The following is a 21,032-nucleotide window of genomic DNA, read 5'->3' on the forward strand; positions in this document are numbered from 1 at the left end:
GTTGAAATTCACTGTGACTTTGCAAATCAAGCCCAGTCAAGTCAAAACGCCGGAGTCTGAAAGGCTGCTACCATTTTAGGAGGTTTGTAGTGGCTTTAGGCAAAACACAACAGGGAAGTTTCAGTTCTGACGGCTCTTCCCCACCTAGTCCGACTTACCCAACACACACAGCAGTTCCTTCCCTGTGGTTTGTGCCCTGGGAGCGCTTTCTTGGGGAAAAGCTTCTCTGGGGCCCCGTGGAGCTTCCTGCCTTTGTGAGGCCAGTCAAGACACAAGGACCTAAGGTACTGCTTCCAAACAGCCCATGCTTTACGTGGAAAAGCCAAAATAGAGAGAATTCTTAAGGCACCTCATGAACATCGAGAACATTGAAAACTTATACGAATGTGAATTCAGACTTAGTAAATCATCCTTTTAGTTATTTGAAACCAACAGAAGCATCGCCGCGTAACAAACCCTATCAACACGACCACCGTCGCCAGCTGCACAACTTTGTTAACAGGTCATTCCCTTCAGTAAAAATAAATAAGCTGTTACAGCCTTCTCGGAGTACTGGGTGAGGAATACCTACGCCGCTCCTCACTTTAAATATCTCGCTTCCCGGCCATACAGATGTGGTCCTATCACAGCTACAGAGACCTGAAGACAGAACTAAGCTGGCAGCTTTTATTTCAGAAGGCAAGGGGCGTCACTAATTTGTTAACTGTTTTATTTAGTCACTTGGGTAATGCTTTTAGGAAAAGCAAAAACTGTTGATGTCTTACTCTTGATTTCGGCTCAGGTCATGATCTCAGGGTTGTGAGATGGAGCCTTGAGGCAGGCTCTGCGCTGGGCATGGAGCCCGCTTGAGATCCCCCCTCCCCTTCTACCCCTCCCCCCCAATAAAAGATATATATTAAATAAAATTAAAAATCAATACATAAATACAGGAAGTAAGGAGATCAGGTCACCTACAATCCCTTTACCCAGATGGAACCTTTAACATTCCCAGTGGACAGGCTCTCACACTCCCTTGTGTGTGAAACACACACACGCACACTTTCCTGATGGAACCACAGAGTTTATAACCTGCAGTTTGTCTCAGTGACGCATCAGGAGCATTCTACCATGTCAACGATTTACTCACATTGACTGCAGTGGACGTCGCCCTCAGATTCGATAGAAAGTGATGAGCCTCAGGACAGACGAACAGGTCAGAAGGATAAGCTCCAGCTGTGGGTGGTATAACAGAGGCAGCATTTCCACTCAGTGCAAAGGTGATGTGAGGGGCACCTGGGGGGCTCAGTTGGCTGAGCATCTGACTCTTGGTTCCAGCTCAGGTCATGGTCTCAGGGTCGTGAGATCAAGCCCTACGTCGGGCTCTGCACTCAGCGTGGAGTCTGCCTAAATTTCTCTAGCCCTCTCCCTCAGTCCCTCCCCCTTCTCTTTCTCTATAATAAATAAATAAATAAATCTTTTTTTAAAAAAGAACATAGTTTGCCAAAATACTGATTTCATGTTGAAATAAGGAAGAATTTTTAAGTAAGACAGTCATCATAAAACATATCAGAAAAAGAGAAAAAGAAGAACGTGTTAAGCACTATGTCGAGAACACCACGAAGTTGGAGAAAAACAACAGACTGGGCAGGGGAGAGCACATGTACACACAACAAACACCAGCCAGAACCAGCAAGATGAAGACAACAGGTGAAGACGTGAGCAGGAAGGCCCAGTGGTAGGAAGTAAAAGCTCTTAACAAACACACGAAAAGACGTTCGTACTCAGTGGAGACACAGCATAGTTCACCAGACGGACACTGAGATACTGTATCTTCACCACTCGAAAGTAGTCTTCAAAAGGAAGACATTCAGTATCAGCAATGATGTGGGTTTGGAGTTTGCACTAACACATACTGGTTACTGCTATGATCTTTCTGAGAGAAAATCTTGGCATGTTAAGATAAAAACACAGATGCTCTCAGACGTGAGAAATTCCAGTCCTGAGAACACAGCCTACAGAAATCAAAGCAACCATAGCAAGGCCACATGTATGGGAATGCTTTCTGCATTACCGCTGCAGTAGGAAGACATGAAGCAACCAAGTGTCCGTCAACAAAGTGTGATTAAATGTGTCCGCAGAGTGAAACAGGGTGTGTCTGTTTAGAGTTGGATGTAGAAGCTGTAGAGTAATGCATTTGGCATAAGAGCTGAAGGGAGGAGGCAGCTGATGGATGGAGAGAGGGAGGGAGAGGTAGACAGAGAGTAGAGAGATCACTGAGGATAAGTGATATGTAGATGGACAGAAAGACAGACACATGATAGATAATAGAAAGAAATGATGGGTGGATGGATGGACAAGCGGATGGATGGATGGACGGTGGATGGATGGATGGACAAATGGATGGGTGGATGGATGAATGGCTGGATGGCTGGCTGGATGGTGGATGGGCGAGTGGGTGCGTGGGTAGCTGGATGGATGGACAGACTGGCACACAGGTGACAGACAGAGATGAAGTAATCAAGGTGGTAAATGTCAACAATGTTGAAAGTGTGCGTCCCTCCATCGGATGCGTGACAAGAGCACAGCCTCGCTTCTGTGATATTCCCACCTTGGGTGCATAACGGGAACCAGGAGGAACCCTTAACAAAATGAAACCAAGGAGCATCCTACAAAATAACAGGTCTGGAATCTTCAAGTACAGTCATAATTCAAGAAGAGTTTGAGCCACTGCTCCAGCTTGACAGAGACCAGCAGGATGGGACAGGTAAATGCATTAGTCTGGACAGGGTTGTTCTGACCTGAAGGACGCTGATGAGATTACTGGGGAGATCTGAGTTGAATATTAGATGGTAATTATGAATCAACATCAATGTCTTGATTTTAATTACTAAAATTAATGACTAATGATTAATTAGTTACTTTAATTGATTTTTTAAATTATCCCTTACTTAGAATAATGCCTTTCTGTGTAAAGAACACACATTAAAATATGAAGGTATTAATAGTGATGGGCATTCTCAATGGTTCTGGGAAAACAGGAGAACGTTCTTCATACTGTACATATAACTTTTTCACAAGCTTGAGACTTGCAAAAACTTTGTCTGAAGGCAAAAACTTCTAGTGGATTCTCATATAACGTAGTGTATAGAGCACATGTCTTCCTACCGAAACCAGATGAACATGATAGTAAAGAAATGAACAAACAAACAAAAAACCAAAGTATGACCTATACCCACAACTGATGTAAATGATTAAAATATCTAGGGAGGCACGGCGCTGGTGTCACAAATACCGCCCTTCACATCTGATCCTGGGGGACACCCAGCACTCCAGCCAGCTCTGCATCCTCTCTCTCTACCATGAAACCAAACTCAAGTGCCAGGTTCACCTTCCTGTTGCCTCCCAGGTGAACAGCATCCAGGAATCCTCAAGTCACAATCGGAAAGAGAGAGTCAAAGGTGAATAGAAAAGCTGACACCATACAAAACAGAGACAATTAAAAACAAAACAGAAAGTTCGTATCCATAGAGAGATTCAAGAAGCTCCTATATCCCCAAAATAAAAATGGTATGATGTAAAAATGATCCAGAGAATAAGGTCCACCAAATTTTTCTAATTTGATGGGTATCTATCTTTACGGCTCAGTATGTCAACACTCATAGCTTAAACAATGTGATTCATAAGAGAGAAGAAAAGGATAAAACTCAAAAGCTCTCCTTCTTCTCGGACCTTCTGTGTCCTTATGTAACCAAATGTGGAGGCTGGTGGCTCTGCAGTGAACAGTAACAGGGAGCAGCAGATTTGTTCTTCAGGAATCAGAGGCATTGGCTCAGGAGGCTGGATTCGTGACATGCACACCCAGGTTCTGGCCGGCTCTCCAGGGCCCAGGAAACAGCATTCTCTGTGGGTGCAAACAAAGACAGATTAAGTCCCTCAGAAATGGACAAGGATTCCAAGTTCATGGAAAACAAAGGATAGGACCAACGAAATAGGAATGAGGTGAAGGATGGGAAAGCCAGAAAAAATGCTGACCATCTGCAAGGGAGCCTGGGGCCTTGGTACAAATCCAGTTCCCTCCTGGGGGCCCAAAACTGTTCCCTGAGCTCAAACCCACTCTCAGGGGGCACTTGTGGGAGAGCATACCACTTTGATCTTGTGTGTGTGTGTGAGAGAGAGAGAGAGCAGAGTCCACTGCTCCTATGATTTAAAAATGAGCAATGGGGAGAGGGAGGGTCCCCTTAGACAAGCAAAAACCAGCTTTTCTGGACCCCCTTTCTGCCTATGACGCTAGGGACAGGAGACAATGGCAGAAGAAAGAAGGACAAGATGCTAAAATTCCTTTATTTCTCACATTCTAGGACAACCTGAGATGCCAGGCATGACTTTCCTAATACCATTCCACATGACAGCTGTCCTCCTCCTCTGCAGAAAGCTCCAAATTCAGATGTTGCCCAAGCAGGCAAGTGAGCCCACAATTTGATCTTAAGGTCAAGAGAATGAACACAATGTAAGACAGGGCAGGACCCAGCACTTTCCCGGTAACGGGTTCTTGTCTACACAAGGAGGTGTGAGCAATGCCGAATGGAGGAAGGAGAGGCCAATGAGTGAAGAATCTGTTTCGAGAGCCTAGAAAAAGTATCAAGTAAGTTATACCTTGAGTAAACAGACTGAGGCAAATAATAAGGAAAATAGACTGACATATGAGAAAACAAACAAAAAAAGAATCAGCAAAGTCAAACCTCGGTGCTTTGAAAAAAAACTGATAAAGTTGTGAAACCATTGCTAAGGCTGATCCAGGGGGGCAGGGAAGGAGAGAAAACACAAACAGCCAAATGACAGGGGAAAAGCTGGGCAGGGAGTATGCACATTTGAGATTTGTCTTTGTAGACAATATCATAGAACAATTACGTCAACACAACTGAAAATATGGATACGATGAGAAGAAATCTGGAGCAATACATCTGCAACAAACTGACACAAGAAGAAACAGAAAGTCTGAGTAATTACACAGCTATGAAGGACTTTGACGCATAACTGAAAACATTTACACCAAAAAACCCAGGCATAGATGGCTTCATCTATATTCTACCAAACGCTCAGAAATGAAATTATCTTCATCGAACAGAAACCCTTACATTGAGTGCCAAGAAGGGATATTTTCACTCAGCCTGTGAGGCCAGCACAGTCTGACTCTGAAAACCTGAGGGAAAAATTACAAGAGAAAAGGAGGGGCTGACCTCACTCATGAAAACAGATGCAGAACTCCAAAACAAAATACTGTCAAACTAAATCCAGTGATATACAAAGGGGGAAAATACGTCATGACCAATTTGCTTTATCCAAAAATGCAAGGTTAGCTTTACATTTGTAAACTGATTAACATAATTCATTAAATAGGGGGAAAAAAAGAAAGCAGTATAATCATTTCAATAGTAGAAAATATAGTTGGTAAAATTCAATATCCATTCTAGAAACAGAAAACAATTTCCTTGATCTGAGAAACAGTATCTACAAAACACTTTCAGCAAACATCATTTTTAATGGTGAAATACAGAAAACTTTCCCACCACCCTTGGACGTGAACATAGATGCTTGACATCATCACTGTTTTTGACATGGTACTGAACGTCCTAGCCACTGAAATAACACCAGATAAATAGACAGGTGGGAGATAAAGAGATAGAGATAGAGATACACGGACATGGTATAAGGATGGGAAAGAAAAAATTAAAACTTCCATCAGTCACAGATGATATGAAAGTATATGGAAAAATATTTAAAAATCTAAAGATAAATTATTCAAGAGAATAAATGAGTTTAGCAAAGTTGTTAGAGATATCCCTGGCATTTCCATACATCACCAACAAAAATAAGGTAACATTGACAACAGTATAAGGGGAAAAAACACGAAGAAAGAAGGGATAAACCTCATGAAAGATGTGCAAGATCTCTACACAAAAAATCATAAAATATTATTTAGAGATATTAAAAAAATCTTTATAAAAATCTTTATTCCATGTCCATGAACTAGAAGAAATAGTATAAAGAAACCATTTCATTCCAAATAAACTCTAGAGTTAATGTGTGATCCCTGTGGAAAAACCAGCAGGCTTTTTGCAGAGATCTACCTGCTGAGTCTAAAATTCACACAATGTTGTCAAGTGCCCAGAGTACTCAAGACACCCCTGAAGAACAAGGTGGGCGAGCATGCTCCACTGGGTGTCACCACGGCATAAAAAGCCACAATAATTGGGACAAGTGATTTGATTAGGCAAATTAATCAAATAGAAAAGGGAACCCAGAACAGACCTAAATATATTTATGACAAAGGTGGAAATGCATCACAGTTCAAAAAGGACTGTTTTTTTTTCCCCCAACAAATACTGCACTAGGTTATGTGTTTGAGAAAAAATAGTGATTTCCCCCACCTCTTATAATACATAACCATCGCAGGTGGATGGTAGATCTAAATGAAAAAAGTGAAATCATACAGTTCCTAGAAGTAGCATTAAATAATATCTTGAAGAGCCTGAATGAGCAAATATTTCTTTAAAATGGCACAAAAAGGACCTATGATAAATAAGAATACAGAAAAATGAAGAGTTTCTGTTCTCCAAAAGACACCGCTATGAGAGTCCACAGGTCGGGGGGAAGGGAGATAACTGAACAAGGGTTCATATCCATGTAACCCTCTCTCTGTCTCTCTCTGGAAGAAAATGTAAAGGAAGAATCATGAATTTTCCTTTAGAGAAAACCAGCATCTGGGACCTCACTCACTGCATTCATTATACACCAGAGCAACCTGGGGGCAAGCGGTCTCGGAGCCAAGGTCTCCTAAGCTTGTCTCATGCTGTTTCTCCACCAGCAGACAAGATAAGCACACAGGACTGAGAAAACAGCAACAGCAACAAATCATAGGATAACCTGAAAAACTCAGTGATAAAAACACTCAAGGAACTAGGAACCGAAGGGAATTTTCTCCTCCCAATAAAAAGGCATCTAAGAAAAACCTGCAGTTAACGCCAGACTCGATGGTAAAAGACTGAACATCGTCCCAAAATCAGGAACAAGACAGGCATACCTGTTCACACCACATCCGTTTGACATTGTAATGGAAGTTCCAGGCATAGAGCAGTAAGATTAAAAAAAAAAAAGAAATTTAAAAGCATCCAAATATGAAAGAGAAAAAGTAAAACTGTTTCTATTTCCAGACAACATGATCTTGTAAATTTAAAAAATGCGAGGAAATCCACTAAACATTTACTATAACTAATACAAAAATTCAGCAGAATTCAACTGCTTATTTCTACAAACTAGCAATGAACATTCTGAAAACTGAATTAGAAAACATTTCCACTTATGATAGTACCAAAAAGAGTTTTGTAAATATTTTTATTAGAAGTAAACTTAGCAAAACAAATATAAGACCTGCAAACTGAAAACTACAGAACACTGTTGAAAGACATTAAAAAAGACCTAAATATTTAGAAAGAATCCCATGCTTATGGTTCAGAAGACTTAACCTTAACGGTGGCAACACTTCTTCAATCAATCAACAGATTCCATGCAATCTCCATCAAAATCCGAGTCAACTTCTTTGCAGGAATTGACCAGCTGATCCTTATGGATTCCATCCATATGGAAATGCAAGGGACCCGGAATAGCCAAAACAATTTTGAAAAAGAAAAAAGTTGGATGACTTATGCTTCCTGACTTTAAACCTCACCACGAATCTACGGTATTCAAAACGCTGTGGAATTGGCACAAGAACATACACACTACAGTAGCAGAACTGAGAATCCAGAAACTGGTTTTCTGAATCAGCTGATTACCAACAGGAGTCTCAAGACAATATGGACGAAGAACGGGCTTTCCAAGAAACGGTGTCAGGACAGGGAGACACCTGCATGCCAAAGAATGCAGCTGGACCCCTTCCTCGTATTGTGCACAAGAAACAACTCAAAATGGATCAAGGACTTCAACGTAAGCACCAAAGCCATAAAAACTCTTAGAAAAAAAGCAGATGTGATCTCTGACCTTTGGTTGGACCATGGTGTCTTAGATATAACACCCAGAGCACAGGCAACAAAAGAAAAAAATTGGCAAGTTGGACTGCATCAAAATTAAAAACAATTTTGCTACAAAAAGTGTATTTTTTAATACACTACCAAGAAAGTGAAATATTACCCCACACAAGGGAAAAGACATTTGTAAATCATGCACCTGATAAGGAAGTTGTGTCTCCATCTCAATAATTAGGGGCAATTTTAAGAAGGGGTAAAGGATCTGATACACATTTGCCCAAAGAAGATACACAAATGGCCAGTACACCCATGAAAATACACTCCAGGTCAGTAGCCACAGGGAGATGTAAATCAAAATCACAGTGAGATACCACCTCACACTTAGAGACGATCACAAGCAGAGGACGGGTGCTGCCACGGGCGTGGTGACACGGGGTCCTCCGTTCGCCACGGCTGAGAATTCAGCAGTCTGTCCATACTTGGGCTATTGGGGACATCGCTGCTATAAACATGGGGTGCAGGTGCCCCTCTGGGTCACTGTGTTTGTATCCTTTGAATAAATACCTAGTAGGGCAAGTACTGGGTCATGGGGTAGCTCTGTTTTTCATGTTTTGGGGGAGCCTCCGCACACTCCTCCAGAGTGGCTGCTCCAGCGTGCATTCCCACCAACAGAGTAAGAGATGTGCATCAACAGATGAGTGGGTAAAGACACACACACACACACACACACACACGCACAATGAAATACTACTCAGCTTTTCATTCATGAATACTTTCTTTCAAAAGGAATGAAATCTTGCCATTTGCAAAGATACAGATCTAGAGGGCATCATGTTAAGGGAAATTAGTCAGAGAAAGAGACCATATGAAACAAACCAGATAAACATAGGAACGAAGAAAGGAAAAATAAAACAAGATGAAAACAGAAAGGAAGGCAAATCATAAGAGACTCTTGACTCTGGGGAACAAACTGAGGTCTGCTGGAGGGCAGGTGGGGGAGGGGCAACTGGGGGATGGGCATGAAGGAGGCACGTGACACCCTGAGCAGGGATGTCCTATGCAGCTGATGAATCACTAAATCCTACCTTGAAACTAATAAAGATAAACAAATCAACAAATCAAAGCAGTGAGTCAGGCGTTCAAAAGGTCTCCCAGCTCGCCCCCTCCTCCGAGGTCGGCGCCCACGGGAGTGAACGCGCACTTCCGGCTAAAAGCGAACCCTGAATGGCCATAGATTTTTCAAAGAAGCCAAAAAGTGGCACCAGCCCGAATGCCCACCAGTAAAGGACGGAGAAGTAAAAGCGGTCTACCCCAGGACGCGACATTGTCCACCAGGAGAAAGAATGAAGCACGGGGTCGCCGACAACACGCGGAACCGTGGACACAGCAGCCCTGCCGGAAGAGGCCAGCCGCAAAGGACTGTCCAGTGTGACCCCACGCACGGGCGGTTTGCCGCAGAGGCGCAGGAGCGGTCCTTGAGGACCGGGACGGAGACGGCGACGGGAGGCTGAGGCTAAGGGGTAGATGGCTTCTTCGGGATCACTGACCGTGCTGGCCGACGCACCCCTTGTGCTGGCTGGGAATACGGAAGGAATCACAGAGTTGTGCCCTTGGAGCCGGTGCACTGTCATAATAGGTTCACTGCATCTCCATAAAGCTGTTATTACCCCCCAAGACGGGGGGATTCCCACTGCTGATATACGTTAGGAAAAGTGGGTAAGACGTTTTTCCAATCTATAACAAGCTTAAAAAGGTAGCATGGTCCTTAAAAAGTGGTACCTTCCCAAGAATTTATCTTAATTAAAAAAAAAAAAGAAACAAAAAGAAACAAAAACCACCACCTTTCACCGCGTTTGTTCCCCTTTGGGCCCTTTCCGGCCCTCCTGCTGGGGTCCTCCCTCTCCTTTGGTCCCCTCCAGACTCACCGAAAGGCTTGGGTCCTCGGGACCCCAAGGGCACGGGGTCGCGAGGACGGGGCGGGCCCAGGGGCGGCCGCTGTGACCTGGGGCGTGTGCAAACACCGCCCTCCGCGGCCACCGATAGGTCCCACCCCACCTTGGAGACCTGCGGGGCGGGGGCGGGGAGAAGCTGCGCAGGAGGCCGCGCGCGCGGCCCGGGAGGCTCCGAGGAAGCTCGGGGAGGCCGGGGAGGCCGGGCAGGCTCCAGGGAGCCCGGGCAGCCTCGGGGAAGGCTAGGCGCGGGATGTGGGCGCCGAGCTGCCCGCCGGGCCCCGGGGGCTGGGACCGCCGCAGGGTGGGCGCCCGGCTGCGCGCGGCGCTCGCGGGGCTGCGGGAGCTGCAGGGGCTGCGCGCCACACAGCAGGCGCGCGTGCGGGGCGCCCTGGCCATGCAGTTCCCGCCGGGCCCCGCCGCCCCCCAAGACCTCGCGCGCCCGGAGAACCCCCGCGGCCCCCGCGCGCACGAGCTGCGGTTGGAGGCGGCGCTGGCGGCGCTGCAGGAGCAGCTGGTAAGGAGCCGGGCCCCGGGGGTGCTGGGCGCGCGGGGCGACTGGGGGCCGGGCCACCTGGTGCGGGGAGCGCCGTGGTCGGACTGCCCCACTGATTGTAGGGGACGCAGTTCGGGTTCAGATAGGACGGCCGCGGAGGCCCGCGGCACGCGGGTGGGGATCCGGACTCGGAAAGGCGCACCGGGGCTGCCCCGTGGCGCTGCCTCCAGCTCCCGCGGACGGGCTCTGAGCGCGCCCTCCTGCTGGACTTCCGGGCTGTTCGGGGAGGAGCGGCTCAGTCGTTTTCCCGGGGCAGGGGCTGCTTGGGACCCTGGTGTTGGGCCCCGGGTGCAGGTGGCCCCGCCGCGCGGCTCTGGAGCGACACTGTCCGCGTGCTGGGCGCAGCCCGAATTGCCCCCTACATCAAACCCGAATTGCTCAGATTTGATGGGGTCGGGTCGGTTGTAACAAAATGTGGAGGAAAGCATGTTTCCCAGGAAAGCTTCAGCTCCAACGTGTAACCTGACCTGCAGAATGAGGTGTGTCGGCGGAGTCCCAGAGCGGGGGAACCGGGCACCCTCTTAGGGCGGCTGAACCTGTGTGTCTCCTGGCTCCCTCGCCTCCTCCAATCGCCAGCTCCCTCTCACGGGCTTGAAGACACTCCACGGTTGTTCCTGTGGTTTTAATCTGCTCCCGGCCTTCTCTTCCTCTATCCGACACAGCTCGAGAGTTCTTCTCGCATTGCAGTACGTTTTAAAGGAAAAATGAAAAGGCTCTATGGAAAGGTTCATATCCGATGGCGTTCATTCTAGTCCTCTTAAGTAGAATTTTTTAAATTTAGAAGTTCAGATCTGTTGTGTTTAAAAGCTGCTGGCTGTTCTTGTACAGCAGGCTGGACGGTGCTGCCGCCTTCCTCTCTGCTTAGCTCCGTCCGGTGACCGGCACGTTGGGTGTTTCTGAATTCCAGAACCTGGAAGATGCCTCTCGGGACTCCAGACCCACATTGCAAAAAAACAGGCGGAAGGTGGAGGGAGCAGAACCTGGGCCCTGACTGCGCAGACTGCTCTCCGCCTGTGACTGGGCCCCCACGCAGGGCAGGGGCCAGCTCTGGAGCGGGACCCGCACCTGCGGTTTGCCCGCCCTCACCAGTCTGCCCCGGCTCCCTGTGCGTCTGCACCCAGGGCTCCGTGGCCCCCGGCCGCCCGCAGAGATGCGTGGCTCCGGGGAGAGCCGGGCGCAGCGGGGAGGCAGCCCTGAACTCGTCCGCGGGCAGGAGCACAGCTGATGATTAACTCGACTTCAGGGATGCACCAATCAGACTTGCGAGTCGTCAGCCTCTAATTACAAGTAGCCTTTGGAAGAGATCAAACAGGTTTTTTTGTTTAATTTTTTTTTTAATGTGGGGACCAGAAGGAACACGCAGACTTTGTCTTCAAGCTTTGTTCTTGGTGTGGATTATGTGATCAAAAGAGAAGAACTGAATTTGTGTGACATCAGCTAGGGCTTAACACTTCCCTGTTTTTCTTGCAGGGAAAACACGGGAGTAGCCCTAGAGCCGTGGTGAGAGCGTGATTCACGGGCCTCCTGGCCAGGGCGGCTGCAGTCCCCCAGCGCCGCTCACGCCGCCTCCCCCAACCCCCCCACGCGGGCGGCCGGGCGGCCACGCTCGGGTGAGAAGACGGGAAGGGCTTGGATCGGCCCTCGCGGCCGTGTGGCGCACGAGTCCCCCGGTCGTTGAGCGGGAGCGGTTCTGGGGACCTGCACCGCACTCGGGTGAGCAGCGTTAGCGCGGTGACTCGGACCGAAGCAGGCTGCGCCTGAAGTCGCAAAGGAGCATGCAGTAGGCACTTAGTAGGTGCGCGATGAGCAAATGCAGGAGCGCCTTCCGTTGCTCTCCTGGGGGAGAACCTTCCTGTCTCCCTGTTGGAGCTGACGATGCCCCATGACCCCGTGTGGGGCAGCTGCTCCTCACTGCCGGGTCCTGGGCTGATCCGTGGATAACTTCGGGGAGCCCGGTCGTCCCTGAGAGGCGGCGGCCGGTCCACTGCTCAGGCGTCAGGTTCCCGCGACACCCATGTGGCCTGCGATGCCCCAGGGCAGGCCAGAGGCCCCACCCCCCCGCTCGGGGGCTGCCAGTGGCACTGGGAGAGGTGCCCCGAGGTGCTGTGAAGAAGGCCCCTGGGGACCCCGCCGCGACATCTTACCCCGAAGAATTTCCCAGGAGCTGGCTCGGCGGGTCGTGACTTGTCCTGAGAGTGGCAGGGGGCCACGGCTGCTTTCCGCGGCGGGCGCGGGCATTAAGGACGGCAAGGGCCGCCGCTGCTGGGGTCAGCAGGAGGTCGGCTGCGTTCCTGCTTCCTGGGCCTGCCCGCTGGCTTCCTGAACTTGCTTCCTGAACCCTCTGGGGAATGAATGGGCTCAAGGTCCCCAGCGGGGGCGGGGCATCCCCGACAGGGCCAGGCCTCCGTCCAGTTCCCGCGCCGCCCCTCTGTGCCCCTGGCCTTGCTGGTGGTCGGTGGACTTCTGCAGTCTGGCAGTCTACGGCCCCCGGGATGGCTGCGGCTTTCACCTGTGTCCTGCTTCCTGTAGACGCTCAGCTTTTGAGGAGAGAGAAGGTGTTTTAGACGCCGTGGGTATGTTCTGAACTCGAGGGCAGTTTTCCTTTTTGTCCTTTGGCTCTGCTGTGAAGGCTTGAAGAGAGCGGAACGCCGATTTGTGGATGGAAACCGAGGCCAAAACAAGGGGAAACCAGGTGGTTCTCTTACGGTATAGACCGCAAACATCGAGAGAAAGGACAAGCCGAGCCTGTTTTAACGGCGATCTCTAGAATGCTCTTCTCAAGCCTCTCGTGTTCATCCGTTCCTAAGAACCCTTTGCATTCCCTGGGAAGCAATTCCGGGGTCACCAGGATCCCCAGAATCTGTGTTTATGCTCAGGCGACCCCACCTCCCGGGGACTTATGGGTGTGCACTGCCTTCACCCCGGCCCCAAACACAGGCTGGGGGGATCCCGACTCCGTACACCCGCCGTGATAGTGAGCCTGGATGCTGGGGACGGAGGTGGGGACGAGGGCCCCCCAAACGCGCCGGCTGCTCTGACGGGGGTGCACGTGACTGCCACGGCCCTGGTCCCCCGGTGCCCGTGTGCCAGTGACGTCTTCTCTGCAGAGGAAATACGTGGCGAGAGATTGTCTGTGGCCGGCTTCAGTGGCTCATGCTCTCTCCTGGTCACAGACTGAACTTGGGCTCTTAGCACAAAATTAGACACCAAGGAGTAAATGAAAAAGCAGAAACATGAAAACCCCAAGTGAGGGACGGGGAAGGGTCAGCGAGGACGGGGTCATCCCAGACAGCGAAGCCCGTGCCTGAGCTGGCGCGTCCTGGGGACACGGTAAATCGTCGGTGCGCCCCCGAGCCTGTGCATCTTTGACCTCTTGCCATCAATCAGGAACCGCCCACCGAAGGCCTGACTGGCTACACAGCGTCACAGAGAGGCCATTCTCAGCACAGACACACAGAGGGGACTCTCTTTTTTGGAAATCGGCTCAGAGGAGCCCTGAGGGCTCAGAGGTGCCCTCCTGCTCCAGAAGGACAAAACATCATGATTTGGAAGAGACGCAGTCAGATTGCTTTGTAAGCATCGAGCTGTGACCCCACAGAGTAAGGCAGAGCAGCCCTATTTAGGACGGGGAAGGAAAAGTCATTCGCAGTGAAAACACACACTGGCCCCTTTGCCTGAATGTAGTGCTCTTTGTGCGGAGGGTGTTGGCGCGAAGCCCAACGTTGCACACCCCCGGCTCTCTCTGCCGTGGCTCTTGACACGGTCACGTTCTCCTTGGTGAAAATATTCAGAGCAAGAGGCCGCATGTTCAGGCTGGACTGGATGGTTCGGGGATTACAAAGTTTTTATGAAATCCAGGACTGGTTTTGGCTGTGATACGTTCACAGATTGTCTTGTGGCATAAGACTCTGTGGCTGTGACATGCGGAGTCTGCTCTCGGAGCCGTGGATGTGGTCCCCAAGCAAAGGGGGGTTGTGCACGGTGGTCCGGGGACGGTGGCCCGGGGATGGTGGCCCGGGGATGGTGGCCCGGGGACGGTGGCCCGGGGATGGTGGCCCGGGGACGGTGGCCCGGGGATGGCGACCTGGCACGCACCAGGCACTGTGTCAGGCCCTGGACTTGTCACCCACGTCACCTTTCTCGGGCTGGATCCGAAGGCTGTGCCCACGCGACCCCCTCGTAAGAATCGGCAGTTCCTGCCACCTGCTTCCCTCCCGGACTGCAGCCTCACGGTGCTGAAATTACAGAGATAATTATGGGGTTCAGGGGACTTCCTCCCCTGTGATATTAAATTTGAAACACAGTCATTTTCTTAAACAGGGTGAACCACATAATTACATCCATTCATTATTTGCCTTAAACTTAATTGTTGATTAAAACTAAGAAATTTATGCCGCAAGCCCTGAAAACGGTGCGGACTGACGAGGGAGAGAAGGGAGTCCGCATCCGTGAGGCACTCTTGCTTGTTCTGCGTGTTTGTTATTTACGTGTGGGTGTGCAAATGCGTATTATGGACAGTAACCGCGTACACATACGTGTGTTATATGATCACACACATGCCTGCGGCTGATGCTGTAATAGCCCGTATATGCCTGAGCCTGGAGAGGGTACAGCCTCAGGGCAGAGCCAAGATGTGAACCTCTAAACCCAGAAGATTCTGGGGCAGATTTCCAGGCGCGCTGAGTGCGGGCACTGCCCCCTCCTGCCGGGCCTCTGTCCCTGTCCCTGAGGGTTCCGCAAGGCCCGGAGGTGACGCCTGTGAAGGGGGATCCGAAGAAGGGGGCCTCTTTCTCCCTCGGGGACTTTCCCATGCCCTGAAAAGTCCGGGGGCCGCGCAGGGCCCGCTGAGCAAGAGGACGAGGCACACGAGCGTGGGAAGGTCGGTTCTTACCTAAGCCTCGAGAACAGCAGCCGAGCGCGTCCTCTGCACTGTGGTAAGGGCAGGGGCAGCCTTTGACCCTGGGCTTGTGCCCTGTCAGTCTCCTCAGGAAGACATACCTCGTGGAGAACTGCTGACGCTTCTAGAAGCCTGCCGTGGTGGCCGGCCAGCCGGTCGGCGGGGGCAGGGGCTCTTTTCCTCTGGCGACCAGAGGGCCGGAGCTTTGGCTCAGGGAAGCGGAGAGGAGCTGCCGGGCCTTGGAGCCGGAGCCGCGGGCGTTGCGAGGCACATCGTGTGCCGGTGCTCACTCCCCGGGGCGTCGGGCTTGCTCTCTGCGCTTGGACAGCTTTGTGTCCCACTTTCCCCGTAGAACCGCTTACGACGCCAGGACGTCGGCCTGAAGACCCACTTGGAACAGCTGGACCGGCAGATCGGCGAGCTACAGCTGGACGGGAGCGGGCCCTGCGGCAGGGCGGCGGACGGCGACAGCAGGCCCAGCTCGGGTAGGCCGCGCCGGCGGGCAGTGCCGCTGCGGAGAGGCCCCCCTTGCCCTCTGGGGACCCCACACCTTGGGGGCCGGCGCTGCGGCGGGGGGGTCCTCCCAGGCTCTCAGTCCCGGCCCAGTGAGCACAGCCCCCCACGGAGAACCTGTTCCCAGGGAGCGCGCACTATGCACCCCTTCCTTCCTCCTCCCTAAATGTGTTTTTGGAAAGAGGAGCGTGTGCACAGTGTGCGTTTATGGGGAGCTTTCTGATGGGAAAGGCCTGCTTCCAGTGGACGGACCCTCTGTGAGTGTCTCCCCCTCTCTGGGCTGACACACGTTCCAGGCTCTGTTAGGTCGGAGTAACAGGGAGCTGTTTTAGGAGATGATCGTCTGCAGGTTTATGGAATCTCAGCTCTGGGGAGTTTGTCAGAGAAGGTGGGCAGGACACCGTCCCCTTGCCTGCTGCCCATGTGTCCCTGGGTTGTGAGCTGCGAGGAGATGGCTCTGGAGCCCCTCCAGCCCCCCTGGTTCAGGGCGTGTCATCCCATGTGCCCGGAGCCTGGTGCACACGCAAACCCAGGAGACCGTGGGCAGCACCGCCTGCTGTTTCTCAGTCTTTTTGTAAATTTGCAAAACCACGGCCTGGTCTGGGTGTGCAGCGCATGGAGCGGAGTGTGGGCTGGAGACCCCTGGGTGCTGTCCTTCCTCTGATGGCTGCGGGTACCTGGGAAGGGGGGAGAATGCCAGCAGCCTGGCCACGTAGGGAGAGGGAAGCACTTGCCTGAATGGGGGGCGAGCAGGTGGTGGGCTCCCACGGACTGTGCCCACAAGGTGACTGTGGACGGTAACGGGGAGGCCCCAGATGACTTCTCCAGCGCCCGCATGCTGAGATCCTGATCCCCTCTTAGCCCTGGGGCCGGCTCGGGCAGGAAGGGGGCCGCTGCGCCAAGGTCACTGACTGCCTCCGCTCACCCCGTCTAGGCTTCTACGAGCTGAGTGACGACGGCTCCTGCTCCCTGTCTGCGTCCCGCACATCCGTGTGTCGTGACCGCGCGTCCTCCTCCCGGGGCACTCTGCTGCCGGCCGACCCCACGGCCAGGCCCGATGCGGGGGACGGCCGGCCCCGGTCGGCCGAAGAGACCACTGTGCACGGAGCGCCCCTGCCCGCCTGGAGACCCCTGGCCACAGAGGAGGGCGTGTCCCGGCCTAGGCCAGTGTCTACAGGTAGTGGAGAGCCGGGCGGGGTGGGAGGCGCCCTCCCAGGTGGTGGGGCTGCTGAGATCAGAGCCGGGAAGCCCCAGGTTTACTTGGTGCCGGTGCCAGCCCCACAGGTACCACTCCAGGCGTTCTTGGTTTTCGGATAGAGACGGGAATACAGCTCTTCATTGCAGCACGTCTGCTGTGATAAAAAGCATTCTTTTCTTACAATTTAAGTGGACATCGGGAAGTTATTTTACAAATCCTTCTAGAACCTTACACACCGGGACTGGCACCGTCTGTCATCGGAACGGACACAGCACCCAGAGTGACCCAAACCTCGGATGAACGAGGGCATCAAAACAATTGATTTTGCGTCCAGGCTTTACCTCGCAAGTTGAGGCAGAGAGGGGAGTCGGGAGCAGGTGACGGAGGGAGCACGCAAGCCAGCCCTTTCTGCGGGCTCCTGTCCCGGCGTCGCTGCGCACGGGCTGCTGCTCCCGCCGGCCTCCTGCCCACACCTGCACAGGGCACCGCGCAGTCATGATGCTGCCTGGAGGCGAGCCCAGGGCTGTCCCCAGTTCACCTGTTTGCTCTTTTTTCTTGTTCCCAGGTGATCTTGAAAGAGTCCTGCCGTCCGAGCTGGAGCTCCAGAAAGCCAGTGCAGACCCAAAGTCCACTTCCGTTCTCTGCCCCGGGATGGACCTCCCAGCCCCCGTGCTGGACCCCAAGTATCAGTGTGACCTGGTGTCCAAGGGAGGCAGGGAGGTGTACCCGTACCCCAGCCCCCTGCACGCTGTGGCTCTGCAGAGCCCTCTCTTCGCTCTCCACAAGGAGGCCCTGCCGAGTCCGGGCCACTCGCCCCCAAGGGAGCCCCTTCCCAGCCCGGCGGCCCTGGGCTCCATCCAGACCAGACCCGTCCTTGAGGCTGGCCCAGCTGCGGCCTATATAGACAGGCTGCTGAGGCTGCACGGCCGAGGGATCCCCCTGAGGGGCAGCGTGGGTGAGCAGGGACCCCCAAGACATGAGGTGCCCCTACCCCCGCCTATGCTTGGTGGCCAGAGAGCAGAGAGGGACAGGCTGGTGTGCACCCCAGAGAGAGCAGGGATGGGTAGGATGGCTCGGAGTGCGGACACCGGCAGGGACAGCCTCAAGCAGGGACCTGAGCGCCTCACAGCCACCCCTCACCCCAGGAGCCTTCCAGAGGAGGGACCCGAACCCCAGAATGGCTGCGTCCATGGGGAGACCACACGGGGCTCCCCTCCACAAGGGCGTGGGCCAGCTCCATCTCCCTGCCTACAGGCTCTGCAACCGGCTCTCAGTTGCCAGGACGGCACGGTCCGGTGGCCCACCTGGAAGGGGGGCAGGGAGAGCCCCGCGCTGGCCCCAGGCCTCTGTGCCCAACCCCCGTTTGCTGACCATGGAGCTTTCCTCCTGGGGCTGAACACAGGCCACCCCAAGACAAAGGCTGTGAAGGTCAAGAGAGGGGCCACCGACAAGGTCCAGCCGTCCCCCGGGAGGACCTTCGCAGCCCCCCTGCTGCCCCCAGAGTGGGGGCAGGGTCTCAGGAGGAGGCCCGTGCCGGCAGGGGCAGTGCCTAGCCGGTCCTGCTCTGAGCCCAGACTCTACCCCGTGCCCCTTCTGGTGCCCCTGCTGGTGACCCGACGGGAGGGTCACCGGGCCCCGGTGCAGGCCTTGTTCCCCTTGGAAGTGGCGGCTGGTGTGCAGGTGCGGAAGCAGCAGCGGAGGTGGCTGTCCTCTGTGGAGGTCGCGGGCAGCCTGGGGCCCCCCAAGCCAGCAGTGAGCCGAGCCAGGGGCCCGCAGCCGGGGTGTGCCCGGGCCAGGCCCAGGCTGCCCCGCCAGGATGCCCGGGTCAGGAGTGAGTCAGAGGGCTCCGAGCCGTCGGCCAAGGACGCCTCCTTGCTCTACTCCACGGTGGCCGAGACCAGCGAGGACGGGGCCAGCGACCACACCACCAGCCGCTTTGGAGACCGGGAATCCAGCAGCAGTGACTCAGAGGTCGGGGCCTGGCCTCGGGCGTGTCCCCCGCAGCCCTCAAGGGCCCCAGGCGCCCGCAGGCCACCCCTGCCCCCGATGCCCAAGCTGTGTCGCATCAAGGCCTCCAAGGCCCTGAGGAGAAAGATCCGAAGGTTCCAGCCAGCGGCGCTCAGGGTCATGACCATGGTGTGAGGCCCCGGAAGTTGGCAGAGAGCCTCGTTGGCCAGGCCCAGGCCAGGGTTATCCCCAGGAAAGCCGTCCTCTGCGGAGCGCGGATGAGCACGCAGGCCCTGGCTAAGGACGGGCTCTCGCTTCCCTGGCTGCCCGCCGTGTGGTGCGGGTCTGGGTAGACTTGCCAACACGGATTTTCTCCCAGGTCACTCGGGTGAAGTGGGTCCCTGGGCTCGCCCCATGGACCAGCTCTGAGGAGCGTGTCCCCCCCCCAGTGGTGCCCCTACCCCTGCGGCCTCCGTGTCAGCATCCTCCCTGGGCAGATGTCCCATCCAGGCTTCCCCTGGTGATGCTCCCTACCTGCAGCCCTGGGCCCCCTACCCCAGCCCTGTTCTGCATAGCTGGGCACAGGGTCAGCCCAGTCCTTCTGAACCATCCCCGAGGGCCGGGTGGAGGACGGTGCCGGAGAAATCGGGGTGTGAATCCTGCGGTAAGTCCTCACCGGCCGGGACACGCGGGTTACGGTACCATCACCAGCCCGTCCCTTCACGCTCCGCTGCTCCTTCCTGCGGCCCTTGGTGGGCTCCCGGGCCAGCCTGACACCCCGCCTGGGCGCCCCCCCAAAAGTGGGAAAACGCCGATTCCAATACACAAAACGGAGCATGGAAGTGTCGGCTCAGTCCGTGGACGGTGCGACTCGGTCTTGGGGTTGGGAGTTCCAGCCCTGCGCTGGGTAGAGAGATGACTTATAAATAAAATCTTTAAAAAGAGTGTTTTTGAAAAAATAACCTTTTTTGGTGTTCACTCTTTGAAGAAATGCCCTTCAACTTTTCTGGGATCTTCAGGGGAGCGGCCTGCCGAGTACGGCAACATTTTTAATCCTGAAGCGGCTCTACCCGAATCCTTCCCAGGCTGCAAAGGGCTTCCCCGGGCCTGGGGCCAAAAGAATGAGTGAGGCGTCTACACTGGGGAGCCGGGGACCTCAGCCCCTCCGCGGGGCTCAATGCACGGTTGTCCAGAATACGGGAAGGGAAAAGACACAAGAAAACCAGCCAAAATATTTCTAGATGTACGGCCATGCGTGTGACAAGCGGCTGGTTTCGGGAGGCAGCTTCAGAAGCAGCTGGCGTCTCGGAACAGAGCGGCGGCCGGTCGGGGCGGGGACACGGGGCAGGACACGCGGGCTGCACTGTGCGGAACCTGGAGGACACGGCCACTTCACACAGACAGAACCCGGGCCTTCCCCGAGGCCGGGTGGAATTCCCACCCGTGCTTCCCAGAACCTGCCCATGAGCGGGAGGGAGGGTCTCCTCAGCTTTCCCGAAACTGCTCCATCAATTCACTCCAGCCTCCTCTGACGGGGTTTCACTGGAAAGGGTGTCACGCAGGACGTTTTCGGAGATCTGGTTCTCAGCCGGTGGCACACGAGGGGATGGGGACCCAGGTTTTCCAGGGTTCGTAGTGGGCAGGTGTGGACACCGGGTTTCTCCCTGTGGGCGCGCTGTGCCCGGGCATCCGGGCAGGCCGTTCTGGAGAGACCGCGGTGGGCTTCCGTCCGTGGGGCACACTCCGCTCCCCGACCTCATCCCTGGTGCGTGTAGGGGCCTCAGATGCTCTCTCCAGCAACCGCAGACTTCTCCCCTGTCCTCCGTGGTCCCACCTGTCCTGGCACCGTGGGGACAGGACCACCGGGCTGTGTGGCTCCCGCTGGGGACGCCCAGACTCCACGCTGAAGGGGAGGCCGTGGGTTCGGGACCCCGGGGACTGTCGACCCAGGACAGGAAGCGACACTAAA

The 21,032-nt window shown here is 53.8% G+C and overlaps 1 protein-coding gene and 1 long non-coding RNA gene across 2 annotated transcripts; one reads left to right on the forward strand and one right to left on the reverse strand.

Moving 5' to 3' along the window:
- Positions 1-234: 234 nt before the first annotated feature.
- On the reverse strand, positions 235-3,814 carry LOC122896323. Its single transcript, XR_006382406.1, has 3 exons — positions 3,709-3,814; positions 1,127-1,212; positions 235-307 (listed from the first exon to the last, which is right to left on the reverse strand). It is a non-coding gene; the product is annotated as an uncharacterized LOC122896323 (long non-coding RNA).
- A 6,391-nt stretch (positions 3,815-10,205) lies between these two features.
- On the forward strand, positions 10,206-19,678 carry DACT2 (dishevelled binding antagonist of beta catenin 2). Its single transcript, XM_044234522.1, has 4 exons — positions 10,206-10,469; positions 15,758-15,890; positions 16,853-17,095; positions 17,682-19,678. The coding sequence occupies exons 1-4, from the start codon at positions 10,206-10,208 to the stop codon at positions 19,256-19,258; spliced, it is 2,217 nt and encodes a 738-aa protein (XP_044090457.1). The 3' UTR covers positions 19,259-19,678.
- The last annotated feature ends 1,354 nt before the right edge of the window (positions 19,679-21,032 follow it).

This window comes from Neovison vison, chromosome 1 (assembly GCF_020171115.1).
Source record: "Neovison vison isolate M4711 chromosome 1, ASM_NN_V1, whole genome shotgun sequence".
Classification (NCBI taxonomy): Eukaryota; Metazoa; Chordata; class Mammalia; order Carnivora; family Mustelidae; genus Neogale; species Neogale vison.

Coding starts and splice junctions, on each gene's coding strand:
- DACT2 (XM_044234522.1), top strand. CDS start 10,206: ATGTGGGCGCCGAGCTGCCCGCCGGGCCCCGGGGGCTGGGACCGCCGC. Junction 15,891..16,852: donor CGACAGCAGGCCCAGCTCGG/GTAGGCCGCGCC, acceptor CACCCCGTCTAG/GCTTCTACGAGCTGAGTGAC. Junction 17,096..17,681: donor GCCTAGGCCAGTGTCTACAG/GTAGTGGAGAGC, acceptor TCTTGTTCCCAG/GTGATCTTGAAAGAGTCCTG.